General features: G+C 34.9%; 3 protein-coding genes, 1 non-coding gene and 1 pseudogene across 8 annotated transcripts; 3 read left to right on the top strand and 2 right to left on the bottom strand.

Moving 5' to 3' along the window:
• Positions 1 to 230: 230 nt before the first annotated feature.
• Positions 231 to 349, bottom strand: LOC141815709 (U5 spliceosomal RNA). The gene has a single exon (XR_012600583.1). It is a non-coding gene; the product is annotated as a U5 spliceosomal RNA (small nuclear RNA).
• Positions 350 to 2842: 2493 nt separating this feature from the next.
• Positions 2843 to 7383, bottom strand: LOC141815183 (uncharacterized). The gene is made up of 4 exons (XM_074703106.1): positions 7360 to 7383; positions 7193 to 7295; positions 3037 to 3502; positions 2843 to 2954 (listed from the first exon to the last, which is right to left on the bottom strand). The coding sequence occupies exons 1-4, from the start codon at positions 7381 to 7383 to the stop codon at positions 2843 to 2845; spliced, it is 705 nt and encodes a 234-aa protein (XP_074559207.1).
• Positions 7384 to 7472: 89 nt separating this feature from the next.
• LOC141815182 (alpha-humulene 10-hydroxylase-like) lies at positions 7473 to 8132 on the top strand (annotated as a pseudogene).
• A 3512-nt stretch (positions 8133 to 11644) lies between these two features.
• On the top strand, positions 11645 to 13294 carry LOC141815181 (alpha-humulene 10-hydroxylase-like). The gene is made up of 2 exons (XM_074703105.1): positions 11645 to 12580; positions 12665 to 13294. Exons 1-2 carry the CDS (start codon positions 11648 to 11650, stop codon positions 13292 to 13294), a joined length of 1563 nt encoding a protein of 520 aa, XP_074559206.1. The 5' UTR covers positions 11645 to 11647.
• Positions 13295 to 19145: 5851 nt separating this feature from the next.
• LOC141814608 (small ribosomal subunit protein uS3x-like) lies at positions 19146 to 23120 on the top strand. Of its 5 annotated transcripts, none has more exons than XM_074702547.1 (6): positions 19146 to 19209; positions 20134 to 20194; positions 20574 to 20620; positions 22455 to 22509; positions 22571 to 22702; positions 22802 to 23120. In XM_074702547.1, the coding sequence occupies exons 4-6, from the start codon at positions 22483 to 22485 to the stop codon at positions 22964 to 22966; spliced, it is 324 nt and encodes a 107-aa protein (XP_074558648.1). In that variant the 5' UTR covers positions 19146 to 19209; positions 20134 to 20194; positions 20574 to 20620; positions 22455 to 22482; the 3' UTR covers positions 22967 to 23120. The 5 variants fall into 5 exon arrangements, with proteins under 5 accessions (XP_074558648.1, XP_074558647.1, XP_074558646.1 ...); XM_074702546.1 differs by having other exon boundaries at positions 20331 to 20620; XM_074702545.1 differs by lacking the exon at positions 19146 to 19209 and adding an exon at positions 19492 to 19791 and having other exon boundaries at positions 20331 to 20620.
• Positions 23121 to 23166: the final 46 nt, after the last annotated feature.

Below are 23166 nucleotides of genomic sequence, written 5' to 3'. Positions count from 1 at the left end.
CGATTTTATAAGTGCTATGTGAATTCAAAATTTAAATGAAAAATAAACACTTAACAATATCGAAAGTCATTAGATAATTATGCACAACACAACGTCCATGATTTAAAAATAAAGAAATATATACTTTGTTTTTTGTCTAAATATATTTAATATAAATTATTGCAAGAGCAATAAAAAAATAAATGCGATAAAAAATTATTAAGGAAAATTTTAATTTATAATTTGTTGAGGCTCTCTTGTCACAAGAGAGCCCTCTAAAAATTATTATACGCTGATTGAAGTAACGAATACACGGTATTCTTTAGTAAAAGGCGAAAGAATAATTCGCTTTGTATTCGTCACACAGCTACGTGACTGGACCAATGAAGTTTGTATTAATTTATAGTTTATTCTGCGTAAGATACACCAAGTGTCGGCGATGTGGGACTAAAGACCAGTAAAGTTGCTAACTTTTGTATCTTTGTCTTTTATTGTAATTGATGCCATGATATTACAAATATTACATACTACAATTATTTATATGAGATTTTAAGAAAACCCAACGCATTCAAAATGTTAATAAAGTGTAGGAACAAATTGGAAAAAAAATAAATTATTATTTAGCCAAGTGAAAAATGTAAATGGAAACACATGACTAAAAAAGCTTCGACATTATATTATATTCGGTAAATGAAGGTTTAATTTGTTGGTGTATATATATATATAAAAAGAAGACATCAAACAATTATAATCTATAGGGGAATAACAGTTAGAAATAATAGAGTTTTAAACAATAATAAAAAATAAAATAAACAAGGAGGATCAAATAATTTTTCCAATATTTTTCATTAATAAATAAATAATCTATTTATAAGCTAATACATAACTCATACTTACTAACTCGTTGACTCTAAACTATTAGTCACTAACTCCATAATATAATTATTATCACATTATCTCTCATCCACTAACTCAATTACATAACCATCACTTTAAATACATTGAATTTAGATAATTTCTAGAACTACTAATTTTCACCACTAATTAAAATATGACTCATTAACTCATTAATACTATTATTTTATCAATAATGCCTCCCTTAAATTGATATTCCAAATGCAACAATCAGTTTAATGAGAATTCAAATTTTAAAACTTCATGTATAAATACCAAATAACTTTGTGAGCTTTTGAAATGCAAAAAATTTGAGAGACTTTGTTAGTATATTAGCAATTTGATCCTCACTTTTATAATAAACAAGATTATCTGAAATTTATCTAGAATTTCTTACACATATTTTCTTTGGGAAATAAAAATTTGCACACACTTTAATACCAAGGAAATAATGCATCATACCAAGATCAGACATCTTAATTAAATTCTATCATCATGGATTTTTAAAATTTTCAAATATAGATATACTATTTCCAATATAGATTCAGTCATCTACATATAAGCAAACTATCAAAATTTTGCCTCCATCTTCAATCTTAGTAAAAAATAGTATGTTCATAAGGGTATTTTTGAAAATATTCCTTCAAAAAATAAGTTTCTATATGATTATACCAAACCTGTGGGGCTCATTTTAATCCATAAAAAGTTTTCTTTAATCTATAAATTTATGCTCATTATCAAATTTCACATAACCAGGAAGTTGATTGATAAATTAAATATCTCTTTTTTCAAATTTTCATGGAGGAATGCTAATTTTACATTCAACTGAAAGATATGTTATGAATTTTAGGCCGTCATCACTATCACCAATCTGATTGTATCATGTCTTGCCACCGAAACAAAAACTTCTTTATAATTAACACCAAATTCTTGCTTATATAAGTACCTTTGTATCCAACGTGTCTTGTACTTGTTGATCTCATCATTTTCCTTTAGTTTTGTTTTGTAAACCCATTTTACACCAATTGTCTTTTGCCCTTTAGGAAGATCATATAACTCTCATATATTATTCTTTTCAATTGTTATAATTTCATCATTCATAGCCTTTCTCCATTTTCGTTCTTTGACGATCACTTCAAAGATGGTAGAGTCACAATCTTTGTTATTTAGTTGTTTTCTCCTTTTTATCTAGAATATGAGCATATGCAACACATTCAAAAATTATATGGATGCTCCAATTAACTACTTCTAGCCAAAATTTTTTGGGAATACCAATTGTCATTAGAAGGCTTCGCCTTATATTCATGATAATACAGTTCTTCCTCTTGCATACACCATTTTATTGGGGTGTCTAAGCTAATATAAGTTTCCTTTTGATCTCATGATTCACACAAAAATTTACAAATTCATGTGAGTTATATTCTCCACCATGATTGATACATAGAACTTTAATTGAACTATCAATTTCTTTCTCAACAAGTACTTTACAATTTTTAAAAGCTGCAAAGACTTAAGATTTTTTCATCAATAAAAGTAAAAACCTTTTACCTCTATTAGAATGTAGAGTTATTGACCTGCAAATATCTGAATGGACAACTTCAATTAATGCTATATTTGCTTTCAAAGATTTTCCTTGTGGGGATTGACTAACAACACATTCTTCATAAACTTAAGAAGGAGTTGTAATATAAGGAAGACTGATCACCATAGTTTTCTGTTGTAGCATTTTCAATCCGTTAAAATTTAGATGCCCACAGGGGCGGCTCAAGCCCACGGAGGGCCCTAGGCGAATTTTTTTTAAAAATGATTGTTATTATTTTAAAAAATTTTCTCTCACCCTTTTTTATTCGGACTTGAAATCGACAATGGTGGGTTTAAAAATTTTTTAAAATAAGTTAAAATTTTAATTTTAAAAATGTCTTAGCGATATTGAATGATGAAGCTTGACTACCCAAAAATATAATTTCTTTTAGAAACTATTCAGTTTACCAAGAGAGAATAACCAGGACCTGTATAGCAGCACCCAATTTGTCCCTTTAACTAATGCTGGGAGTGATAAAGAAATCCCATGTCTCCGTGTGCTGCATTTAAAAAACAAAAAAGATGAACAAATGAAATGCAACATTCCTTTCCCTTCTATAATAATCTCACAAATTACAGCACCTGTATAGCAGCACCCAATTTGTCCCTTTAACTAATGCTGGGAGTGAGGAGTAGAGGGCAGCACGAATATCATCCGACAGAAGCATTGATTGTTCAGACATGTCTGGTAGATCAAAATATGTATTATCATCCTTTGCAACTGGTCTTAGGTTGTTTCCAGACAACTCTGGCTCATAAGCTGCCCTTATTTTGGCAGTCTTGTTGATAACTTTTCTAAGTGTTCTCCTGCCTCTAGTAAATAAAGATATCCTTCCACTACTTTCAATGGATGCAGATGTTGAAATCGTCTCTTTTGCTTTTGCATGGTGCTCATTTGGATCTCCAGTAGGATGATTGCCTGACTTTGAAGATGACAACAAAGAGATTAAGAATGCAGTAAAAGATGATGTATCAGGTCCATCCGGAACTTCAGATTTCTCTTCTGTTTCTTCCTTTTTAGGATGTATGGTTGTCAAATCCTCTTCCTAAACGGAGGAAGACGGCCAGTCCAGAGGGGCGAGGCGGCAGGAGATCGCTGTTTCGCCGGCGTCGGTGAGGAAAACCCTCAAGGGAGATCGCTGTTTCGCCGGCGTCGGTGAGGAAAACCCTCAGGGGACTAGGCGAGGAGAACCCTCAGGGGATCGCTGTTTCGCCGGCGTCGACAGGAGATCGCTGTTTCGCCGGCGTCGCCAGGAGATGAAGAGTCGACAGTCGGCTGTCGCGAGATTGGCCGTTGGCGTTGAACGAGAACGAAAGAACGGGAGAAGGAGAACGCGGAGAACGAGGCGAGGAGAAAGAGAACGGGAGAAGGAGACGCGTCGAACGAGGCCAGGGAGAGAAAGGGGATATCGGTATTGGGAAGCGGCGAGATTTCCTGGATCCGATTTTAACCATTTATTATTTATTATCTCTAAATAATTTAATAATTTAAATTTTTTTTTGGGCCCCTTTTAAACCTGGGCCCTAGGCATAGGCCTTACCCGCCTATGCCCAGAGCCGGGCCTGGATGCCCATAGCGAAAGTGTTATAATCATGCCTCTTTATCTAATTTTTTTGAAAAACATTAATGAGATGTAGTGTGTAGATAAAGTGGAAACATATGATTTGTTGTCATCTTAACTTGAGCAATCAAACCCAACTTTGCATCTCAAATCCAACAAATTCCTTCTTTAATAAAAATCTTTTATCATTTTTCATGTAATTGACTCACACTAAATAAATTAGTCTTAAAATCTAACACAAAAATAACATTAGAAATAGCATGGGTAGAATTCTCTTTTACTTGAATTGTTACCTTTCTTTTTCCCATAATATAAATTGTAGAGTTGTCACCAAATTTGACAGAACTGCAAAATGATTCATTCAAGTCAAAAAATATCTCTTTCTTTCTACGTATGCGATTGCTACCGTCTGTATTTAAATACCACATATTTTGTTGAGTTTTCTCTTGTTCATGGCATACCATCAAAAGAGATACTTCTTCTTCTTATGAAAAGTTAGTTTGATCATCATTTGTTTCTTCAAATTAGTATAACATTTTGATATATAATGGTCATACCTATGACATATGTAACATTCAATATTGGATGTGTCTATTGAATTTATTCTATTAGTTGTTGAATAATGACCTCCATATCCTCTATCTATTCTTTGAAACTAATTTTTTGATATTGATTTTGTTATTGATTCCAACGTTGTTCCTTCCTCCTCTGCTTTGCCCTTATCTCTTCCTCGTCCTTTATCACTTCTACCATTTGTAGAGTGATTTTCTAAAAAAGTTTTTAATATTTTTTCATGTTAATTAATTTTTTACTCATGAACTAACAATGAATTTTGTAATTCATCAATTGAAAGTAGACTTATATCATTTGCTTTTTGCAAACAACAAAATTAAATTTCGATGTCATAGATCAAAGAATTTTCTCAACAATAAGAACATCCTTTGTTTGATCGCCAAGGATCCACATTTTGTTGACGATTGCCATAATTTTTGAAAAATAATCTATAATTGATTCCCCTGATTTCATTTTGAGCATTTTAAACTTTGAACGAAATGCTTGAAGCTGCTGCCTCTTAGTCCTGGGTGTACCTTGGTACTTCTTCTTCATGTAATCCCAAATATCTTTAACGGTATCCTTGTACAGAATTATTTTCAAAATTGAGTGATCAATAGCTAGCTTGGAAGAGATAATTCTTTACTTTAAGATCATTCAAATGTGTATCTATCAGCGTAACACCTTATGTCGGTTCTACAATTTTAGAAGTCATGATGGTCTAATATTCTTTGGACCTTAAAAATTATGCATGAGCATGCTCTAATGGTTATAGTAACCATCAAATCGAGGAGTGGTTGGCTTGTACAATACTTTCGGAAGATATGGGACTCTTTTTGAAACTTCATTTGATACCACTATTAGAAATTATAGAATTTTGTACAATAATAGAAAGAAGAGGATAAACAAGAAGAATGATAGAATAAATTTCATTAATAAACAAATAACCTATTTATAAATTAATACATAACTCATACTTACTAGCTCCTCAATATTAACTACTAATTTCATAATATAATTATTATTTCATTATCTCTCATCTACTAACTCAATTACGTAATCATGACTTTAAATATATTGAATCAGGATAATTTCAAAAACCATTAACTTTCACCATTAATTAAAACATATCAACTCATTAATATAGTTGGCGATTTGAATTGGGTTCAGATGGGCCGACTCACCTAGGCCCGTGACCCATGTGGATTGGCCCGTGGTAAGTTTGGATTAGTTGATTTCTTCAAATTTTAAAATTAAAATAGAAAATTTAATGGATTAGTGGACTTAATCCGTCTAAACCATAATTTAAAATTAAAAATTTTAACTTGACCAATTTAAACTATAATTCAAACTTAAATTTTTAAATATTTTTTTAATTTGTTGATAGATCCATGGTTGATCCGCTTAACCCGCAACTCGTCTTGCGTTGGGATTGGAGATTTCCTAATCCACTAAGTTAGTGGGTGTGTCCATTTCACCTCGTTATATGATGAATTTCTGATGAGTTAACCAACTTTATCATAGATTGATTCATTTGACAATTCTACTCATTAACCAATTAACACACTATTATTTATCAACAATAATGGCCCATATACTACATCAATCAATTCTGAAGAATGGAATCCCACATTTATGCATTAACTTATTTTAAATATAATTTGTTATTAGAAATGTATTAAACATATTTGATTTTATTATTAGAGTTGTATTTGATATATTTATAAGTTCATTGATTAAAATATTATATTTTACAATTTATTTGGTGGGTCGAATTTGATGTTATAGCTTTATTTATATGTGGATATCCTTGTTTATAAGAAAAAAATAATAAATCCCAGTTAGCTCCGGCCACCTGGGTAAATCGAGAAGTGCATGCAGTGGCTAGCTCAGACGCCCAGCATCCTTTGATTACGCTCCCCATTTGAAAAAAAATTACTACAAATACGTCGTAGCTGAGGATCGAACCATAGGTGTCTGGTTGATAAACTAAATGTTCTACTGCGGCACCATTGTCCCGGGGACTATCCTTGTTTATAAGGGCTTTGATGAACCCTAGCTTCAATATCTTATTATGGGTGAACAGAGCATTTGATCTTGATCCACACAATATCTCAACCATCCATCTAAATCCTTCATTATATCTCTCTCCTTTCCAACCGCTCGATCCTTCCAGTTAACCGGTATTTAACGTCCCCGACCGCGCTCCCGATCTCAGTTTCTAGGGTTTCATAAACGAACGCATACTGTGCCGAACGAACAGCGGAGGCGAATTCACCACTTTCATTTCCTCAAAAAAATGGCGAGCCAGATGAGTAAGAAGAGAAAGGTCTAACCCAAGATTCCTCCTTTCCTAACGAATTTTTTCTTCGTGTCTCATTTTCGCCGATGTCGTCTCGGTGTCGCAGTTTGTGGCGGATGGGGTGTTCTTTGCGGAGTTGAACGAGGTCCTGACCAGAGAACTGGCGGAGGATGGATATTCGGGCGTGGAGGTCAGAGTTACGCCAATGCGGACCGAAATCATCATACGGGCAACTCGTACCCAGAATGTTCTCGGTTAGTAGTGAGATAAATTTTAAGTGTAATTCTCCTGTTGTGTTCTTTTTTTGAATGCTATTTTCCTGTTTGTTTGGCTGGTGTAGGTGAAAAGGGTAGGAGAATTAGGGAACTGACGTCGGTTGTGCACAACGTCAAGTTGCACTGGCCGCCGAGGCAGCTGAGGAGGATCTAATATAATCATCGATGTACTTCTCAAGCTTAAAGATGAAGAAAATCAAGAATTCCCAATCACATCCAACTGCATCAAGGCCTTCATCATGTAAATGAATTACATACACATATAAAGAATTAATGTTTATTATATATCTTTCGATTGCTAATAGCTTATTATTATCTTTAGGAAATATTCCTGGGAGGGATGGAAACATCATCAACGGTTATTGAATGGGCTATGTCAGAGTTGATCAAGAACCCCAAGACAATGGAGAAAGCCCAAAAGGAGATGAGGGAGGCTATGCAAGGGCAGACCAAGCTTGAAGAGAGTGACATCCCCAAATTCAGTTATCTGAATTTGGTGATCAAGGAGACGCTGCGGCTCCACCCTCCTGCCCCTCTGTTGGCCCCGAGAGTATGTTCGGAGACGTGCGAGGTAATGGGATACCGAGTGCCTGCTGGAGCTCGAGTGCTCATTTGCACTGGGTATGCATTTGCACTGGGTAGAGATGAGCAGTGAGGTGGGCGGTTCGAGGGCTCTGATGCAGAGAGCTTCAAGCCACCTCTCCACAGAGAGATTTGAGGGTAGCTGAGGGTAGCTCGGTGGACTTCAAGGGCTTAAATTTTGAGTTCATTCCATTTGGTACAGGGCGAAGGATGTGCCTCGGTATGACATTTGGGGTGACGTCCGTGGAAGTTACACTGGCTCACCTCCTCTTCCATTTCGACTGGAAGCTTCCTCAAGGCATGAAGATCGAAGATCTGGACATGATGGAGAGTTCTGGGTTTGTCGCACCGAGGAGATCACCTCTCCTCGCGTTTGCCAAGCCAATAATTCCTCTGTCAGAGTAAATAAGAAAAACATGCATATCCTATGTTAAATAGATATTTTTATACAAAATAAATTAATAAATTATATATTAGTCATTGCTCTAAAGAAATTATTGTTGATAATTTATGAACGCCAATAGCTTGAAATTTAGGCCAAATTGTATGATAGCTTCGACGTTTTATGAACAAACATGGTTCAAGAATTTGCATGGTATCGACCTACAAAATATTTCAATTTCAATGTATTTTATTAGGACAGTTTTTTCTAAATTAATCTAGAAATTTATTGACAAACTTTTTTCTCATGAATCGAACTCAATCAGTTTAATTTTCACATAATAAGACATATTGACGTCCTTTTAATTTCCCCTGTCAATGAATCAAGCAAGTTGGACTTTAAGTTCACTAATTAGTTAGTCAACATGCTCGTTCTCCTATTTCTAACCCTCACATCATGTAAATTTCTATTATTTTTGATGCATGGATATGGTGGTCCTGTTGGTCGCATCATCAAGTACGAATTTTATACCCAAAAGCTTAATAAAAAAATTGATCTCTCACCAATTATTTAATTATTTAAAATTATGATATCATCCAATTAACAAATTAAAATTCATAACTAATTAAACTAGTTCAAATTCCAAAATGATTCAAATCATACAAATATGTTTACCATTTACTGAAATAATTGAAATCATATATATTTACAACATACGGTTTTCTAATATGGTGTGGCTGACTAAATTAGTGTGAACATAATGATTAATTAATATAGTTTGTATATAGTTGTATGTTGTGTACACAATATGTCAGTTAAAAGAAAATCTATTATATGATCTATTAAGGAAAATCATGAGCTATAATTTTTCAGTACTAATTAACAAATTATAAATTAAATCAAAGATAAACTGTAATGTTATGTCAGGTATTTCAATAAAAGAAAATCTATTAACATGCTATTTTGTATACTTTTGGCATGTGCTCTATTTTGACGTGAGTTTGGTTTTTTATTTTTTCTCTTTTCAATTTAAGAACCATCTGCCGTTTGATGGTGAAAGATACATCTATACAGGAAACAGGAAGAAGGTCAAAGTAAAAACAATAGGTGTTTTTAACTTTATTAGGAAACAATGTATATTTGAATTTAGAAGATACATTTATTGTACCATCTTTTCGATCGAATTTGATTTATATTTCTTTGGACAAATCAGGTTATTCTTATTTAATTAAAGTCAGTCAAGGAGCTAGTCGGTCATGAGCTCGATCATGAAGTCGAGGAGGTCAGTCAAAGTTGGATTCAGAGCCAAGCACGAAGTCAAGTATTGTATCTTATGTGTCACTGCCAATCGATCCCGATCTTGACTTTTTTGAAGGTAGAGTAACCCATAACAACTATCAAAACACACTTTTCTATAAAATTGATTAATTTGTCTACTAAATCAATCCTCAAAATTAATTTTCCTAATGTGAATTTAGTTTGTGTAAGTTGATTTTCGTACATAATTAAATTTGAAAAAGGAGGAACAAGACAAATTTATTTTTTTTTCCTTCTATTAAAATAAAATTCATTGAAACTTATGCGGTTTTGTGTGGTGTGTGGCTACAAATTATATATGGAAAATAAAAGATAGTGATTTTTACAAGATAAGTTATTAAATTATATATTAGAGATATTTGTATTCGATTTAAAGATTTTTTTCGATGGGGGATTGACTAGATTTTTTCTATGTCAAAGAGGAATAGATCTTATTTTTCAATAGTTTGAAATTTAAGGCAAATTAATGAGTTTTTCAAAGTTTCTATTAATGTTTAATTTGACAAACATTAGGTGAGGTGAGGAAGATGTTGACCTACTAAATTAATGAAATTTATTATTTTTTATTAATAAATTTCTTGCTAGATCACTTTTTCAAATGGATTTGTGTGAGAATAATTTGGATACTCCAAAATAGATTCAGTGAAAAGAATAAGATGTTAGAATCAGTGTAAGTTAGAAGGGGTGAATAACTTTGATTGTCTCATCTCAATTTCATGTTCGTCTACAAAAGGTTAATGCGTAGCAGAAATAAAATAAAAATACAAAAAAGCACAAACATGAAACAAATCGATTCTACTTGATTCGTTGTCGCCTAAGATGACTATTCCAAAGCCTAGTCCTAGGGATCTATCCCCACTATTCTTTCTCTTTCTTATATCTTCTGGCGATAGAAAAACCTCTTACAACACTTATTGTTTACAAGCAACACAAACACAAAGAACAAAATACAAATGAAAAGAAAAACACTTTACAATTTGAAGAAAGCTTTGCTTTAAATGCTTTACTGTCACTTTGGATTGTCTCTTGATGATGAAAATTAAATGCAATAACATTTCATCTCTAAAACTTCAAGAATCGGCACTTTATTCTTCAAATAAAATCCTATTTATACAGTTGTTGTTCGAGTTAATTTATGCCTACCAGTTGATTGACCTTATTCGCCAATCGATTGATGATCGTTGAATGTTTGTTGAATGATCACTGACACAGGATTGACGACTGAGATTACTTGAAATTTAAATACTAATCAATTGGATTGATAATGCCTAATCGAATGGGGAATCAACTTGGCAAGCTTTTGACTTTGAGTAATCAGTTGATGTGCTCACCAATCGATTGAACCTCATCAATTGATTAATCACACAGCAAACCTCCTTTTCTTTCCTTAAATCCCGAATTCGGAGTTTAGGGTTGTTAACCCTAAGTTCAACCTTTTCAAGGCTTAAATCACATCTTGCCTGATATCTGATTGGCCTCACTCTACCCAGACTTCCTTGCTTAACATTTGGTCACCCTTGACTGTCAAGATTTTTTGTTGCCCAATATCCGTTCAACCTTGATCTATTGGGACTTCTCATTGTTAGGGTTACAATCAAAGTTTCATATTGAAAATACATGAAAAAGATCATGAGTTTATCAAATGAAAGATATCTTCATTGTATTAAGGCCTTTTGGGTAAAGTTTAAAAATAAAATCATGAGAGCTTAGGCCTAAAGTGAATAATATTATAAACTTCTTTAACATAATTCACTTAAACTTTTTTACTGTTAAGTATCCAATCAATCTTAATCTAATTTCCAATTAATATCTAGCCACCCAAAAACATAATAGAAAAATTGATCTATCACCAATTATTTAGTTATTTAAAATTAAGATATCATACAATTAACTAAAATTCATAACTAATTTAATTAGTTCAAATTTCAAAATTAATGATTCAACTCATACAAATAATTGAAATTGGCTAATACAGTCACATCAATTTATATAGTGTGCATAAAATTCAGCTTACTGGTTCTTCAGCCTAAGAAATATTTAGTTGACTTGGAGGGGCACGAGGGTTGAATAGTAAAAGAAGTATGCATTTTAAATGGTACAAGAGCATACGGTGATGACTAAGTGAGCTTTAGATCTTCTATAAATGCATGCAAGGAAGAGAGCTCAATCAATCCGATCACAAACATTAGCATATAAGTGTTTTACTACTCGATCCACTTGCATGGCCATGGAAGCTAATTATTCCCTCTTCTCCCCTTTCTTCTTCGTCACTCTCTTCCTCGGATTCTTCATAACTATACTGATAATGAGATCAAGGAGCAGAGTGCATAAGCAACGAGCACAAGTAGTATTAGCTCCTCTCCCACCCGGCCCGCCCAGGCTTCCCCTCATCGGAAACATCCACCAACTCGTCGGCGACAACCCTCACCGTATCCTCCTCCAACTCGCCCGAACTCATGGCCCCCTCATCTGTCTCCGACTCGGACAAGTCTACCAAGTCGTCGCCTCGTCCGTGGAGGCCGTGGAGGAGATTATCAAGCGCCATGATCTCAAATTTGCTGACCGACCCAGAGACTTGACCTTCTCCAGAATATTGTTCTACGACGGTGATGGAGTCAGCATGGTCCCCTACGGTGGCATCTGGAAGCAGAGGAGGAAGATTTACGCCATGGAGATGCTCAACTCCCGGCGCGTCAAGTCCTACGCCGCCATCCGCTTGGATGCAGTCCGTAAGCTCACGGGGGAGATCGCCCGCAAGGCGTTTGCTCAAACACCTGTCATTAATCTAAGCGAGATGGTGATGTCCATGATCAATGCGAATGTGATCCGAGTCGCGTTTGGCGACAAATGCAAACAGCAGGCGGAGTTCTTGCACCTGGTGAAGGAGGCAATTAGCTGCGTGAGCAGCTTTGCAGTGGCTGATATGTACCCCTCGCTCAAATTCCTCGACACTCTCACGGGATTGAAGTCAAAGTTAGAGGCAGTTCACGCAAAGCTCGACAAAGTCTTCGACGAAATCATCGCACAGCGTCAAGTTGCACTGGCCGCCGAGGCAGCAGAGGAGGATCTAATCATCGATGTACTTCTCAAGCTTAAGGATGAAGAAAATCAAGAATTCCCAATCACAACCAACTCCGTCAAGGCCATCATCATGGTAAATGAATTACATACACATATAAAGAATTAATGTTTATTATTGTATATCTTTAAATTGCTAATAGCTTCTTCTTATCTTTAGGAAATATTCTTGGCAGGGACGGAATCATCATCAACGGTTATTGAATGGGCTATGTCAGAGTTGATCAAGAACCCCAAGACAATGGAGAAAGTCCAAAAGGAGATAAGGGAGGCTATGCAAGGGAAGACCAAGCTCGAAGAGAGTGACATCCCCAAATTCAGTTATCTGAATTTGGTGATCAAGGAGACGCTGCGGCTCCACCCTCCTGCCCCTCTGTTGGTCCCGAGAGTATGCACAGAGACGTGTGAGGTCATAGGATATCGAGTGCCTGCCGGAGCTCGAGTGCTCATCAATGCATTTGCACTGGGTAGAGATGAGCAGTACTGGGGGTCTGATGCAGAGAGCTTCAAGCCAGAGAGATTTGAGGGCAGCCCGGTGGACTTCAAGGGCTTCAACTTCGAGTTCATTCCATTTGGTACAGGGCGAAGGATCTGCCCCGGCATTACATTTGGGTTGGCGTCCGTGGAACTTGGACTGGCTCACCTCCTCTTCCACTTCGACTGGAAGCTTCCTCAAGGCATGAAGATCGAAGATTTGGACATGATGGAGATTACTGGGATGTCCGCATCAAAGAGATCACCTCTTCTCGTGCTTCCGAAGCCAATAATTCCTCTGTCAGAGTCAATATGATATTGTTGACGCTTTATATAGTCTTTTATATATATATAAAAATAAGAAAAACATGCTTATCGAATGTTAAAGAGATATTTGTATCAAAATAAACTAGTAAACTATATATTATAGATATTTTATACAACTTAAACATTTTTTCTCACAATATATATATATATATATATATATATATATATATATATATATATATATATATATATATAAATAATAAGAAAAACATGCTTATCGAATGTTAAAGAGATATTTGTATACAAAATAAATTAGTAAATTATATATTATAGATATTTTATACAACTTAAACATTTTTTCTGACAATTTACTAAAAAGCGCATTCTAAGTTGTGTAATTTTCAAGGGCACATCACAATTTCCAAATTCCCAAAGGGTGCATTTGTTTCCAATTATATCTCCCCCCTTAAATAGCTAATCTTATTCTTCTCTTTTTTTTTTCAAAATATCCAAGCTAAGTGATATCCGAGCCACCCAAATGTCATGTTGAGCTTTGTACCTATCTTATTTCTTCTTATTTTACACACAACTATTCTTTCACAAAATACATGTTCAGTGGAATTTTAATCGAGTAAAAAAATTGAAGAAAAACTTTGGAGATGGATTGTTGACCATTCAAAAACAGCACCACAATCATGTTGATCATTGGAAAGCAACACCATTATTTTTTGATTTTTGAAACATTGTTCTGATCTTACAAAATTAGCACCACCATTTTAAAAATTTCATCATACATTTTAATTCACACAGATATATTACTTTATGGAGGAGACTCGAAATTAGAATTGCATATTATATCTGTCTTCTTCACACTCACCTCTTCATTTGATGACCATTTTTCAGAAATTCAAATCTCTTAGATCCATCAATGAGTTTCGATCAAAATTCGTTGATGGACTTAGCAAACTCTGGACCTATTCCAAGTCCAGTATATTTTGTAGTGTCCCAAAGTCCAAATGTACCCTAGATATCGTTTGAAGGCATTCTCAATAGTATTCAAATGGTTATTAAAATTTTAGACTTTGTACCAATTAGAACGGACCCATAACTTCATTTACAAGACTCAGAACTAGGCTTTCACACCATAACTACATTCTCTACACTACCTGCTGCTTCCAGTATGTATCCATTTTAATTCCTTAAGTCTATCAATGAATTTCGATTAAAACTTAACAAGCTTCGATTAGACACATTCCAAGTTTGGTAGGTTTCTATAGTATCTCGAGTCCAAATATGCCCAAAGTTATCAACTTGAAGGCATTACAAGCAATGCTCAAATGGTTTTTAAAGTTTTAGACTTTGGTTTTGTTCTTTAAATAACAACACCATAATGGTGTTGGTCCTTGAAAATTAGCACCAATGTTTTATGATATCTCGAAACATTGGTTCTGATCATACAAAAACTCCATAATGGTGTTGATTGTTGAAAAGCAACACCAATATTTTTTGATTTCTGAAAATGATTATGATCTTGTAAAACTAGTGCCACTGTTTTAAAATTTTTATCATGCATGCCAATTGCACGGATCCATAATTTCATAAAGAAGGCTTAGAATTAGGATTGTATACCATATTTACCTTCTCCACAATCAACTCTTATATTCCATGGCCATATTTCATAATTTTAAAATTTCTAGGTTCATCGATAGGTTTTGGTCAAAACTTATTGATGGCCTTTGCTAGCTTAGTGGGAACAAATCCAAGTTCTGTAGGTTTATACAGTGCTCCTTAGTCTCACAATGCCCTAAAGTCTCATATTTTAGTCCTTTATAGTCGGACATAGTATGTTTTCAAAATTCATCCGGGGACTCATAACTTCTTGTATGAGGATCAAAACTATAATTATACATCACCTCTACCTTAGTCTATGTCATTATTATGATTACAATTTTCTTTTTAAGGACAACCCTATTTTTGATGAAGTTCTCTCATTTTTAGAATCTATCGAATTAAATTTGGAGGAGACAGAGCAAGCTACTCAACAATCCATAAATGTCTCCCTAAGTAATATTCCATCTTCTTCTAAGTATCCTAATGTGGTGAAAAAAATACAAATACAAGAAATTTGATATTTGATCTAAATAAAGAAGCAAGTCGATTAGAAGATAGGCTACCTAGTACTAGTATGATATTTAGAGAAGACTTTGAACCAACATGGAGTTAGCAAGAAGATCATGATATTTGAATTGCACAGTAATATGAATGCAATACAGATTCAAAAGAATTCTTAACTAATGATATCCAATTTGATCGAGATGATTTTAACCTAGATCAGTGTAGTGAATTAGAGGAGTTCCCAATAACTGATGCTTCATATGTTATGAATTCATGATCAATACAAAGGTCAATTGTAGACACAAATGAAATTTTTGTTAGATAGGTTTTTTCTCTTGACAAGAGTTAAAAGATGCATTTGCAAAATATGTTATGTTTAGAAACTTTAGATACTCATTTGACACCCGGCTAAATAGAATTAGAGTTATTTCTTGAATCAACAATGTACATTGACTTCAAAACTAACAAAGTTGAGAAAAATATCTTATTTTTTTTATGTCAAGTGACATATTGAAGGTAATCCTTTTTCATATGATTTTTTTTCTTGCAAAAGTAACATGTTTGTCACGCCCCGGGAAGGCCGTCCGAAAAATTTCGACAGCATCTCCCCAGTAACTATGACAATTCCCCTGAATACATGCATATAATACACAGTCACAGGCGGCTGGAATTAGGACTACACGTCCAATACACATCACAGATACACACAAACATGCAAGGTAAGACCTATACGACCACACAACAATAATCACATGCACAGCTAAGCAATTATGCGACAAAAACAACACATACTAAGCGGAAACATCAAAATTCGAAACCACAACCGATAACAAGTATAGATCCAATACTCTACAACTCTAACGAGGGATACAAAACCACAACTGAACGAAAACAACTATACCAACACAACCAACAGAAAACTTCCCGAGGTGAGATAGCAGTAGCCGACCGAATCTCCAAGCTCCAAGTACCTATCTGCTACTTGGGGAGAAAACAAAATAACCCCAGGGTCTGGGTAGTGAGCATTAGATGCTCAGTGGGTACAAGAAATAGTGCATGTAAGATAATCAGAAGGAACAACAAGGATATGCAAGTCTGAGTAAACATGTATAGAAGAAACAAGATATCATATACATGGTAGCAAGTATCAACAGGGTAATAAGTATCAACTAACCAACATGGTATATCAACTGAGAAGAAACAGAAAGATACTGTGCAACAGATATAGGTATCAGGTACATGTAAGCATGTATGTAATGTCATACAAGTGCAACAGTCATAGCAAGTAAGTGCAACAACTATAATCATATGAATAAAGTAAACTATGTAATAGTCCTACCAACAATGCATGTATATGCATCAATCAACGCAATCAAAATATCCGTCACTGTCCGCGCTCGTCGTCCCTAGTCACTCTCCCAGAGCTCAATGAAGTGGGGGGCAAGACATGACATACTACAGCTCCACAACTGACCACTAAAGATAAGTGGGGAGGGCAGTATGGCAGGAGGGCAATGTAGCTATTCCTGGTCGCACCCAACTGTAGTGCAATCTCTTACCTATGTAGCACCACAACACGGTGCAGGTAAGATCCAACAACAAATAATACTACAACTATCATGGATGTATGCTGATCATCCCAACATGTAATAACTAAGATTAATTAGCATGTTCAATAGAGTCAACATGAGTCAACAGGAATAGACATAAGTCAAAACAGAGGTCATATGATGGGTATCAAGTCAACTAACAAGATTATCAACATGATATCAAGGATCATCATAAGGTCAACAACAGGTATCAAGCAGTGATCATCAAGAGTATCAACTAGATACTATCTAAAAGCATGGATATCAACAGAATAGCAAGATAACATGCACAGAAGATTAACCTGTATTGACCAAGTACAGGGTACCCACCTGATTTGATGATCGACGATAACCAGAACCCCCAGAAATACGAACTCCATATAATAGGACCAATAAAGATCAAGGTCCTGCAATAGGATAAATAATATCCCTAATTACAACAATTAAACTAATAAATTCGTAATAGAGTCATACGTGATTTTAAACATCCATACACTAATCGAGGTCAAACCTAACCCACCTGATCCAACTATATCCATCCATCAACAACATCAACATTAATCAAAGACTAATCAATAATTAAATCAACTTAGATCTAAACCCTTCCCTTTAAGATCTATTCCAATTCAAACACTAAAATCATAAATCCAACAGAACAGTACTAAGCTATTGATCAGTCCACTCTAAAAAGAAACCACTCTCAACTGAATCGAGATCTAATATTCCAGAAGACTCACCTCTGTTGCCCCAGCAAATCTCCAGATCCAAGCTCACGGTTCTGTTCCAATCAAGTCTTAGCTCACGGTTGATCTTCAATGGCTTCACCCCTCCCACGGCTCTGTTCCAAAAACAGAGCAATCCAATCACACGGGATGATATCATAATTATTCCAGTAAGCCGTAAATCTATTTGTATGATTTGAATCATTTTGGAATTTAAACTAGTTTAATTAGTTATGAATTTTAGTTAATTGGATGATATCATAATTTTAAAAAACTAAATAATTGGTGATAGATCAATTTTTTCTATTAAGTTTTTGGGTATAAAATTCGCACTTGAATGATGCGACCAACAGGACCACCATACCCATGCATCAATTAAAATGGGGAACACCTAGATGTACTCCTTAGTTTCCAACCATTTTCTTTACATGATGTTTGAAAAATAAAAGAAAATTAATAAAAGAAATTTACTACAATTGCTTGGTTGATTGACTGGGGAAAAGGACGTCAATATCTCTTATTATGTGAAAATTAAACTGATCATGAGTTCGACTGATGAGAAAAAAAATTCTTACTAAGAAGATAAAAACGAAGGTGCATCACTACATTGCATTATTTAATACTTTTATCAAATTATGCTTAGCGGAGTGGATTTATAAGAGGGATGACTAGATAAATTGAATGGTTTTATTAGAGGGATGACTAGATAAATAGTTTCAAGGAGTAAATTTATTATATTTTTATAGAATTTTAAAAAAAATGCAAATATCTTCTCACATCTTCACTTCGAATTTCAAATCTTAAATTATTAATCTATTATTTTTTTATTTCACTGAATCCATACAGCAAGTCGATTCTTAATTATTATGACACATTGAAATCTATATTGTCGAGCTGAGGACGAAAATTTATTAAATCAAAAATTAATAAATTTCTAGATTAATTTAGAAAAAACTGTCCTAATAAAATACGTTGAAATTGAAATATTTTGTAAGTCCATACTATCCAAATTCTTGAACCATGTTTCACTAAAAAAAAAAGCCCATAAATAACGATAGATTTAGCGATCAATTAAATTTTGATCACTAATTTAACGATCAATTTTAAACTTTGGTCACTAAATTAGCGATCGAAATTTAATCGGTCACTATTTTAGTGACAGAACATTAATCGATCGTAAATTTATGATCGAAGTTAAAAATAGATCACTATTTAGCGACTGAAATGAAATGAGAAGAATTTAATTGGGTTGGTAATCTTAGAATTGGACGACATGAGAAAAATTTAACGATCGAATTTATGTTCAATCGTTAATATTTAACGATAAAACTCCAAATTGGTCCATAAATCAACGATCGAACCAAAGAGTTCGGTCGCTAATTTTATTTCTTAAAATTAGTTATCTCTTTTTCTCTACCCATCCCGAACCCTAAACACGCACACACGACTTCTCCTCCTCTCTCTCTCTCTTCTGCTATGCGCCGATCTCTCCAATCTCCTCTGATTTTCTCGGCGGATCTCCTTCTCCGGCATCTCAGGTAAATCCTAAATTTTTTTTCCCCTTGGTCCCTTGGGTGCGGCCCCGCAGCTGACCTCTTGCGCGGCCGACCGCCGGTTCTGGTGGCGGGCCCGGCCGCCGGGCTGGTGGTGCGTCCGGCCACCGGGCTGGTTGCGCGGCCTGCCGCCAGCTTGGTGGCGCGGCCAAGCGCGAGTGGGTGATCTGGTGGCACGGCCAGCCACCCGTTAATATTTTCATCGCCCCAAGTAAAGCAAAGCAATGGATTTTGGCTACTGTTGTGGTTTGGCTACTGTTCTAAGTGCTTCACCCACTCGATTGGCACCTCCGTTGTGGTTTGGCTACTGTTCTTGGGTTCTTGAGATGGTTTCTTGGGTTCTTGAGATGGTGCTAAACCCATTTGGCTTCTTATTCTAACATTCCTTTGCCAATAGGAGTTTATATAGATGCTTCTTGGAGCAGCTTTTGTTCATGAGCTGATTCCCATGACAAAAATAAGTTTGATTGAAACCAAATACTACTCAATTATCTTCCTCGTGTAATGTTCTTCCCATGCCTTGGAGTGGAGGAATCTCTAAAGTCATCAACCGCAAAGAAAATCTCAGTAAAATAATCTAGTATTTTTAACTTTAGCTTAATAGTTCTAAGGGAATTAAAGTTCAAAATCTCAGTAAAATAATCCACCATTTTTTTTTGTTCATTCTTCTTCACAATTCTCAAGTATTTAATTCCCGCATCCTTCTTTGTGATATTAATATGTTCCAACTATACACATGCATGAACTTTCAGAAACTTAGATATTTATGCGAAGCTTCTAATTTTAAATCTCTTGTGAAATAAATTAGCAGTGAGAAATGAATCTTAAACTTTTTTTTCTTTTTAGCAATTAACAAGTTTATGTAATGTAACTGATGTTAATTTTTTAATATTTATTTGTTATTTTCAGGTGTACTAGCTACATATTTTGAGCACTATTTTTCGTCCATTTGGGATCTACTCTGTTGGTGGTATATTTAATTTTGAATTTAAAATATCTTAGTTATTTTAAGTTTAAGTGGTATAATATTTTAATTAGGTTTATTTTATGAAGTTTGCATGTTTAACTTTATATATTTATTAATATCGTAATTGTTTCCTGAGAAGGGGAGCCTTGGCGCAACGGTAAGGTTGCCGCCATGTGACCTAGAGGTCACGGGTTCAAATCCTGGAAACAGCCTCTTGCCAAAGGCAAGGTAAGGCTGCGTACAATGGATCCTTTCCCCGGACCCCGCATGGCGGGAGCTTCGTGCACCGGGCTGTCCTTTTTTATCGTAATTGTTTCCTGAGAATGGGGTCGAGCTATACGCTGAGAAGGTGAACAATAGAGGGCTTTGTGCCATTGCTCAGGCTGAGTCACTCCGTTACAAGCTTCTTGGAGGACTTGCTGTTAGGAGGTTTGGATTATTTCCACACTTTTTTTTGTCACAGAAAGCTTCGTTTTATTTTATTTTGTCAACTCTGCTAATTTGCTTGTATTCCATTTCATGTTCTCAATTTTCTTTATTAAGTCTTAATTGTTTGACTATTTATGGATATATTACACTGGATGGTTTTTTGTTGTTGGTTATGGTGTGATGTGTGATTTCACTTAATTTGACAGAAAATTTGAGCATATCATTCAATTATTTGATAGCTTACTCTTAATGACTATGGTTTTAGCCTCACAAATTCTCACCCCTTGCATGATTATAGTCATCTATAAAACAAATAGGCCAATCAGTACCATATTTGGGTCGGAAGATGACAAAATTAAGTTTTCTTTGTAGCAATTAGGTGCTATGTTGTTTTTACTCTAATGGCTGAAGCTCCTTGGTATATACTTATAAATTTATTTCTAGTTAATGTTTTGTATGTTTGCTTCTTTTATCTGGGCAAACCTGCACTTGTCTCTTTGTTGACACTGATGACTAGTCAAAGGTAATGAAGTAGGCTACTCTACCAACTTTGTGTAGTAAGATGACCCATGCATGGTTGGTGATAGTGCAACTCTTTTTGGTTCTGGCTTGGTTATATTTTCCCTCCCTCATTTTGTATTAAGATGAAAATTCTAGCCTGATCCTTCTATCAGTGGAAGTATATAAAGATATGAACCCATCCCTTTTAACTGCAAAAGCTTTTGAGTTAAGTGGTCACTCAATCAAACTTAAACAAGTTAATACAGTTGTAGTGCATTTCAAATATATACACTCCAGGTAAGTCCACTTGTGTTGCTTGTACAAATGCAGTGCAATCGATGTGTCAACACATGAGGAGAATGTTAAAAATAGGAAATTTTAGGTTATGCTCTGATTGGTTAACATATTGTCAAGGTATGCCCTATTTCTGTCGGGCAGGGACCAACGGAATCATTTACTCCATGTCAAAACGAAATAATGTTTGCCTCTTATTGTTACTGAACAGACTATGTTTTCTTGATTTATTTGAGTTTTTGCCTCTTTTTCCTTGTTTTATTATTTTATTCTTGAGCATTGTTGCTTATGATGCTTCTAGGCATCATATTGTCTAATAGCTTGTTCTTATGCTCATATAATGAATTGGGAGTTTGTCAGGCTTCTTGTATATTTTATATACTTGGAGTTTGGAATATGCTCCAACATTTTATTACAATGTAATGGTGTTTCTGTAGTTCTGCTATCGAATAGTCCCTTGGAATTTTTATTTAGCCTGACTTATTTAGTTTCTGAGTTTGTTACCTTAACCTCATTATCTCATTAATGGAGTGGTTAGTTGTACTCCTAGTTAACTGATATATTTTTTCTGCTAATGCTTATGGTCAAAGATGTCTTCTTTCTTGAAATGGTCATTTCTCTAACTTAATCTATAAGACAATTGTCATCATCCATTCAAGAATATATTTGTTCTGGCTTTTATATCTATGAATTTCCCTTCCACCCTCATGTCATTCGAACAAGAAAAGAAGTAATTTCTAGATAGATTTAAGTTAATTTTCAATTGTAGTTGTGCCTAAATGGTGATGGGTTGCTAATGAAAAAAATTCCTTGCCACCGGTTGTTCTGCACTGATTTGACAACTGTTATTTCTCATAAGTTCTTATGACTTTGTTCTTTGCTGATGTTATAGTTTCTATAGAAAATTGACTTTATAAATTCTTTTTTATCTTTATACATCATTTCCTTAATACCTCGGTATTTTTCTTTATAAATTCCTTGTATGTCATGTACTTCTGCAATCAGATATCTGTCTTATTTTTCTTTTCTTTTGATTCAGGGCCTGCTATGGTGTCCTGAGGTTTGTCATGGAGAGCGGCGCAAAGGGGTGCGAGGTATAATTTTCTCAGCTGTATACTCTATGGAGATTTTAATTGATATCAAGATCTACTGCAGGTCATTGTCAGTGGAAAACTTAGGGCACAGCGTGCTAAATCTATGAAATTCAAGGATGGGTACATGATTTCTTCTGGGCAGCCAGTCAAGGAGTATATTGACTCGGCAGTTAGGCATGTTCTCCTTCGACAGGTTATCTTCTCCCTGCTTTTACTTTGAAGTTCATTCTAAATTTCTTTACATCCTTCTCGGGTATGTCAAAGATATGCTGAAATTTTCTCCCCTGCTTAGGGTGTTCTTGGAATCAAGGTGAAGATTATGCTGGATTGGGATCCAAAGGGAAAGCAAGGTCCTACCACACCTCTTCCAGATCTCGTTACCATTCATCCCCCGAAGGATGAAGAAGAATATGTCAAGCCGTCACTTGTGTTGGCTCCAGAGATACCCGTGGCATGATGACTTTGCTTCATCATAGGGGCTTGATGAACAGCTAACTAGTTTGTATCCTATATGTGTGGCTTTGCTTGTATTTTGACTCAAAACTTTTGGCATATTTTTTGAGGATTGGATTGGATTGGCAAAGTATTACATATGGATGAGTCTTGATTCATGGGTGTTTTATGTATTTATTTCATTCCTTAAAGCACAGATTTTTG

Source organism: Curcuma longa, chromosome 21, assembly GCF_044706935.1.
Source record: "Curcuma longa cultivar G26 ecotype Majalengka, Jawa Barat chromosome 21, ITB_CL_G26_1.1, whole genome shotgun sequence".
NCBI lineage: Eukaryota > Viridiplantae > Streptophyta > Magnoliopsida > Zingiberales > Zingiberaceae > Curcuma > Curcuma longa.
This window is presented reverse-complemented; position numbering and strand designations above follow the sequence as displayed.

Bases quoted from the DNA above. Each gene is read 5' to 3' on its own strand.
- LOC141815183 (XM_074703106.1), bottom strand. From the start codon at position 7,383: ATGAAGGCCTTGATGCAGTTGGAT. The intron at 3,503-7,192 runs CAGGAAAATAGC...CTTCCTCCGTTT, and splicing joins ACCTACACCAGCCAAACAAA to AGGAAGAGGATTTGACAACC. The intron at 2,955-3,036 runs GTGCTGTAATTT...TTTTAAATGCAG, and splicing joins AATTGGGTGCTGCTATACAG to CACACGGAGACATGGGATTT.
- LOC141815181 (XM_074703105.1), top strand. From the start codon at position 11,648: ATGGCCATGGAAGCTAATTATTCCCTCTTCTCCCCTTTCTTCTTCGTC. The intron at 12,581-12,664 runs GTAAATGAATTA...TCTTATCTTTAG, and splicing joins CCGTCAAGGCCATCATCATG to GAAATATTCTTGGCAGGGAC.
- LOC141814608 (XM_074702544.1), top strand. From the start codon at position 22,398: ATGTCATGTACTTCTGCAATCAGATATCTGTCTTATTTTTCTTTTCTT. The intron at 22,503-22,570 runs GTGCGAGGTATA...GATCTACTGCAG, and splicing joins ATGGAGAGCGGCGCAAAGGG to GTCATTGTCAGTGGAAAACT. The intron at 22,703-22,801 runs GTTATCTTCTCC...TCCCCTGCTTAG, and splicing joins GGCATGTTCTCCTTCGACAG to GGTGTTCTTGGAATCAAGGT.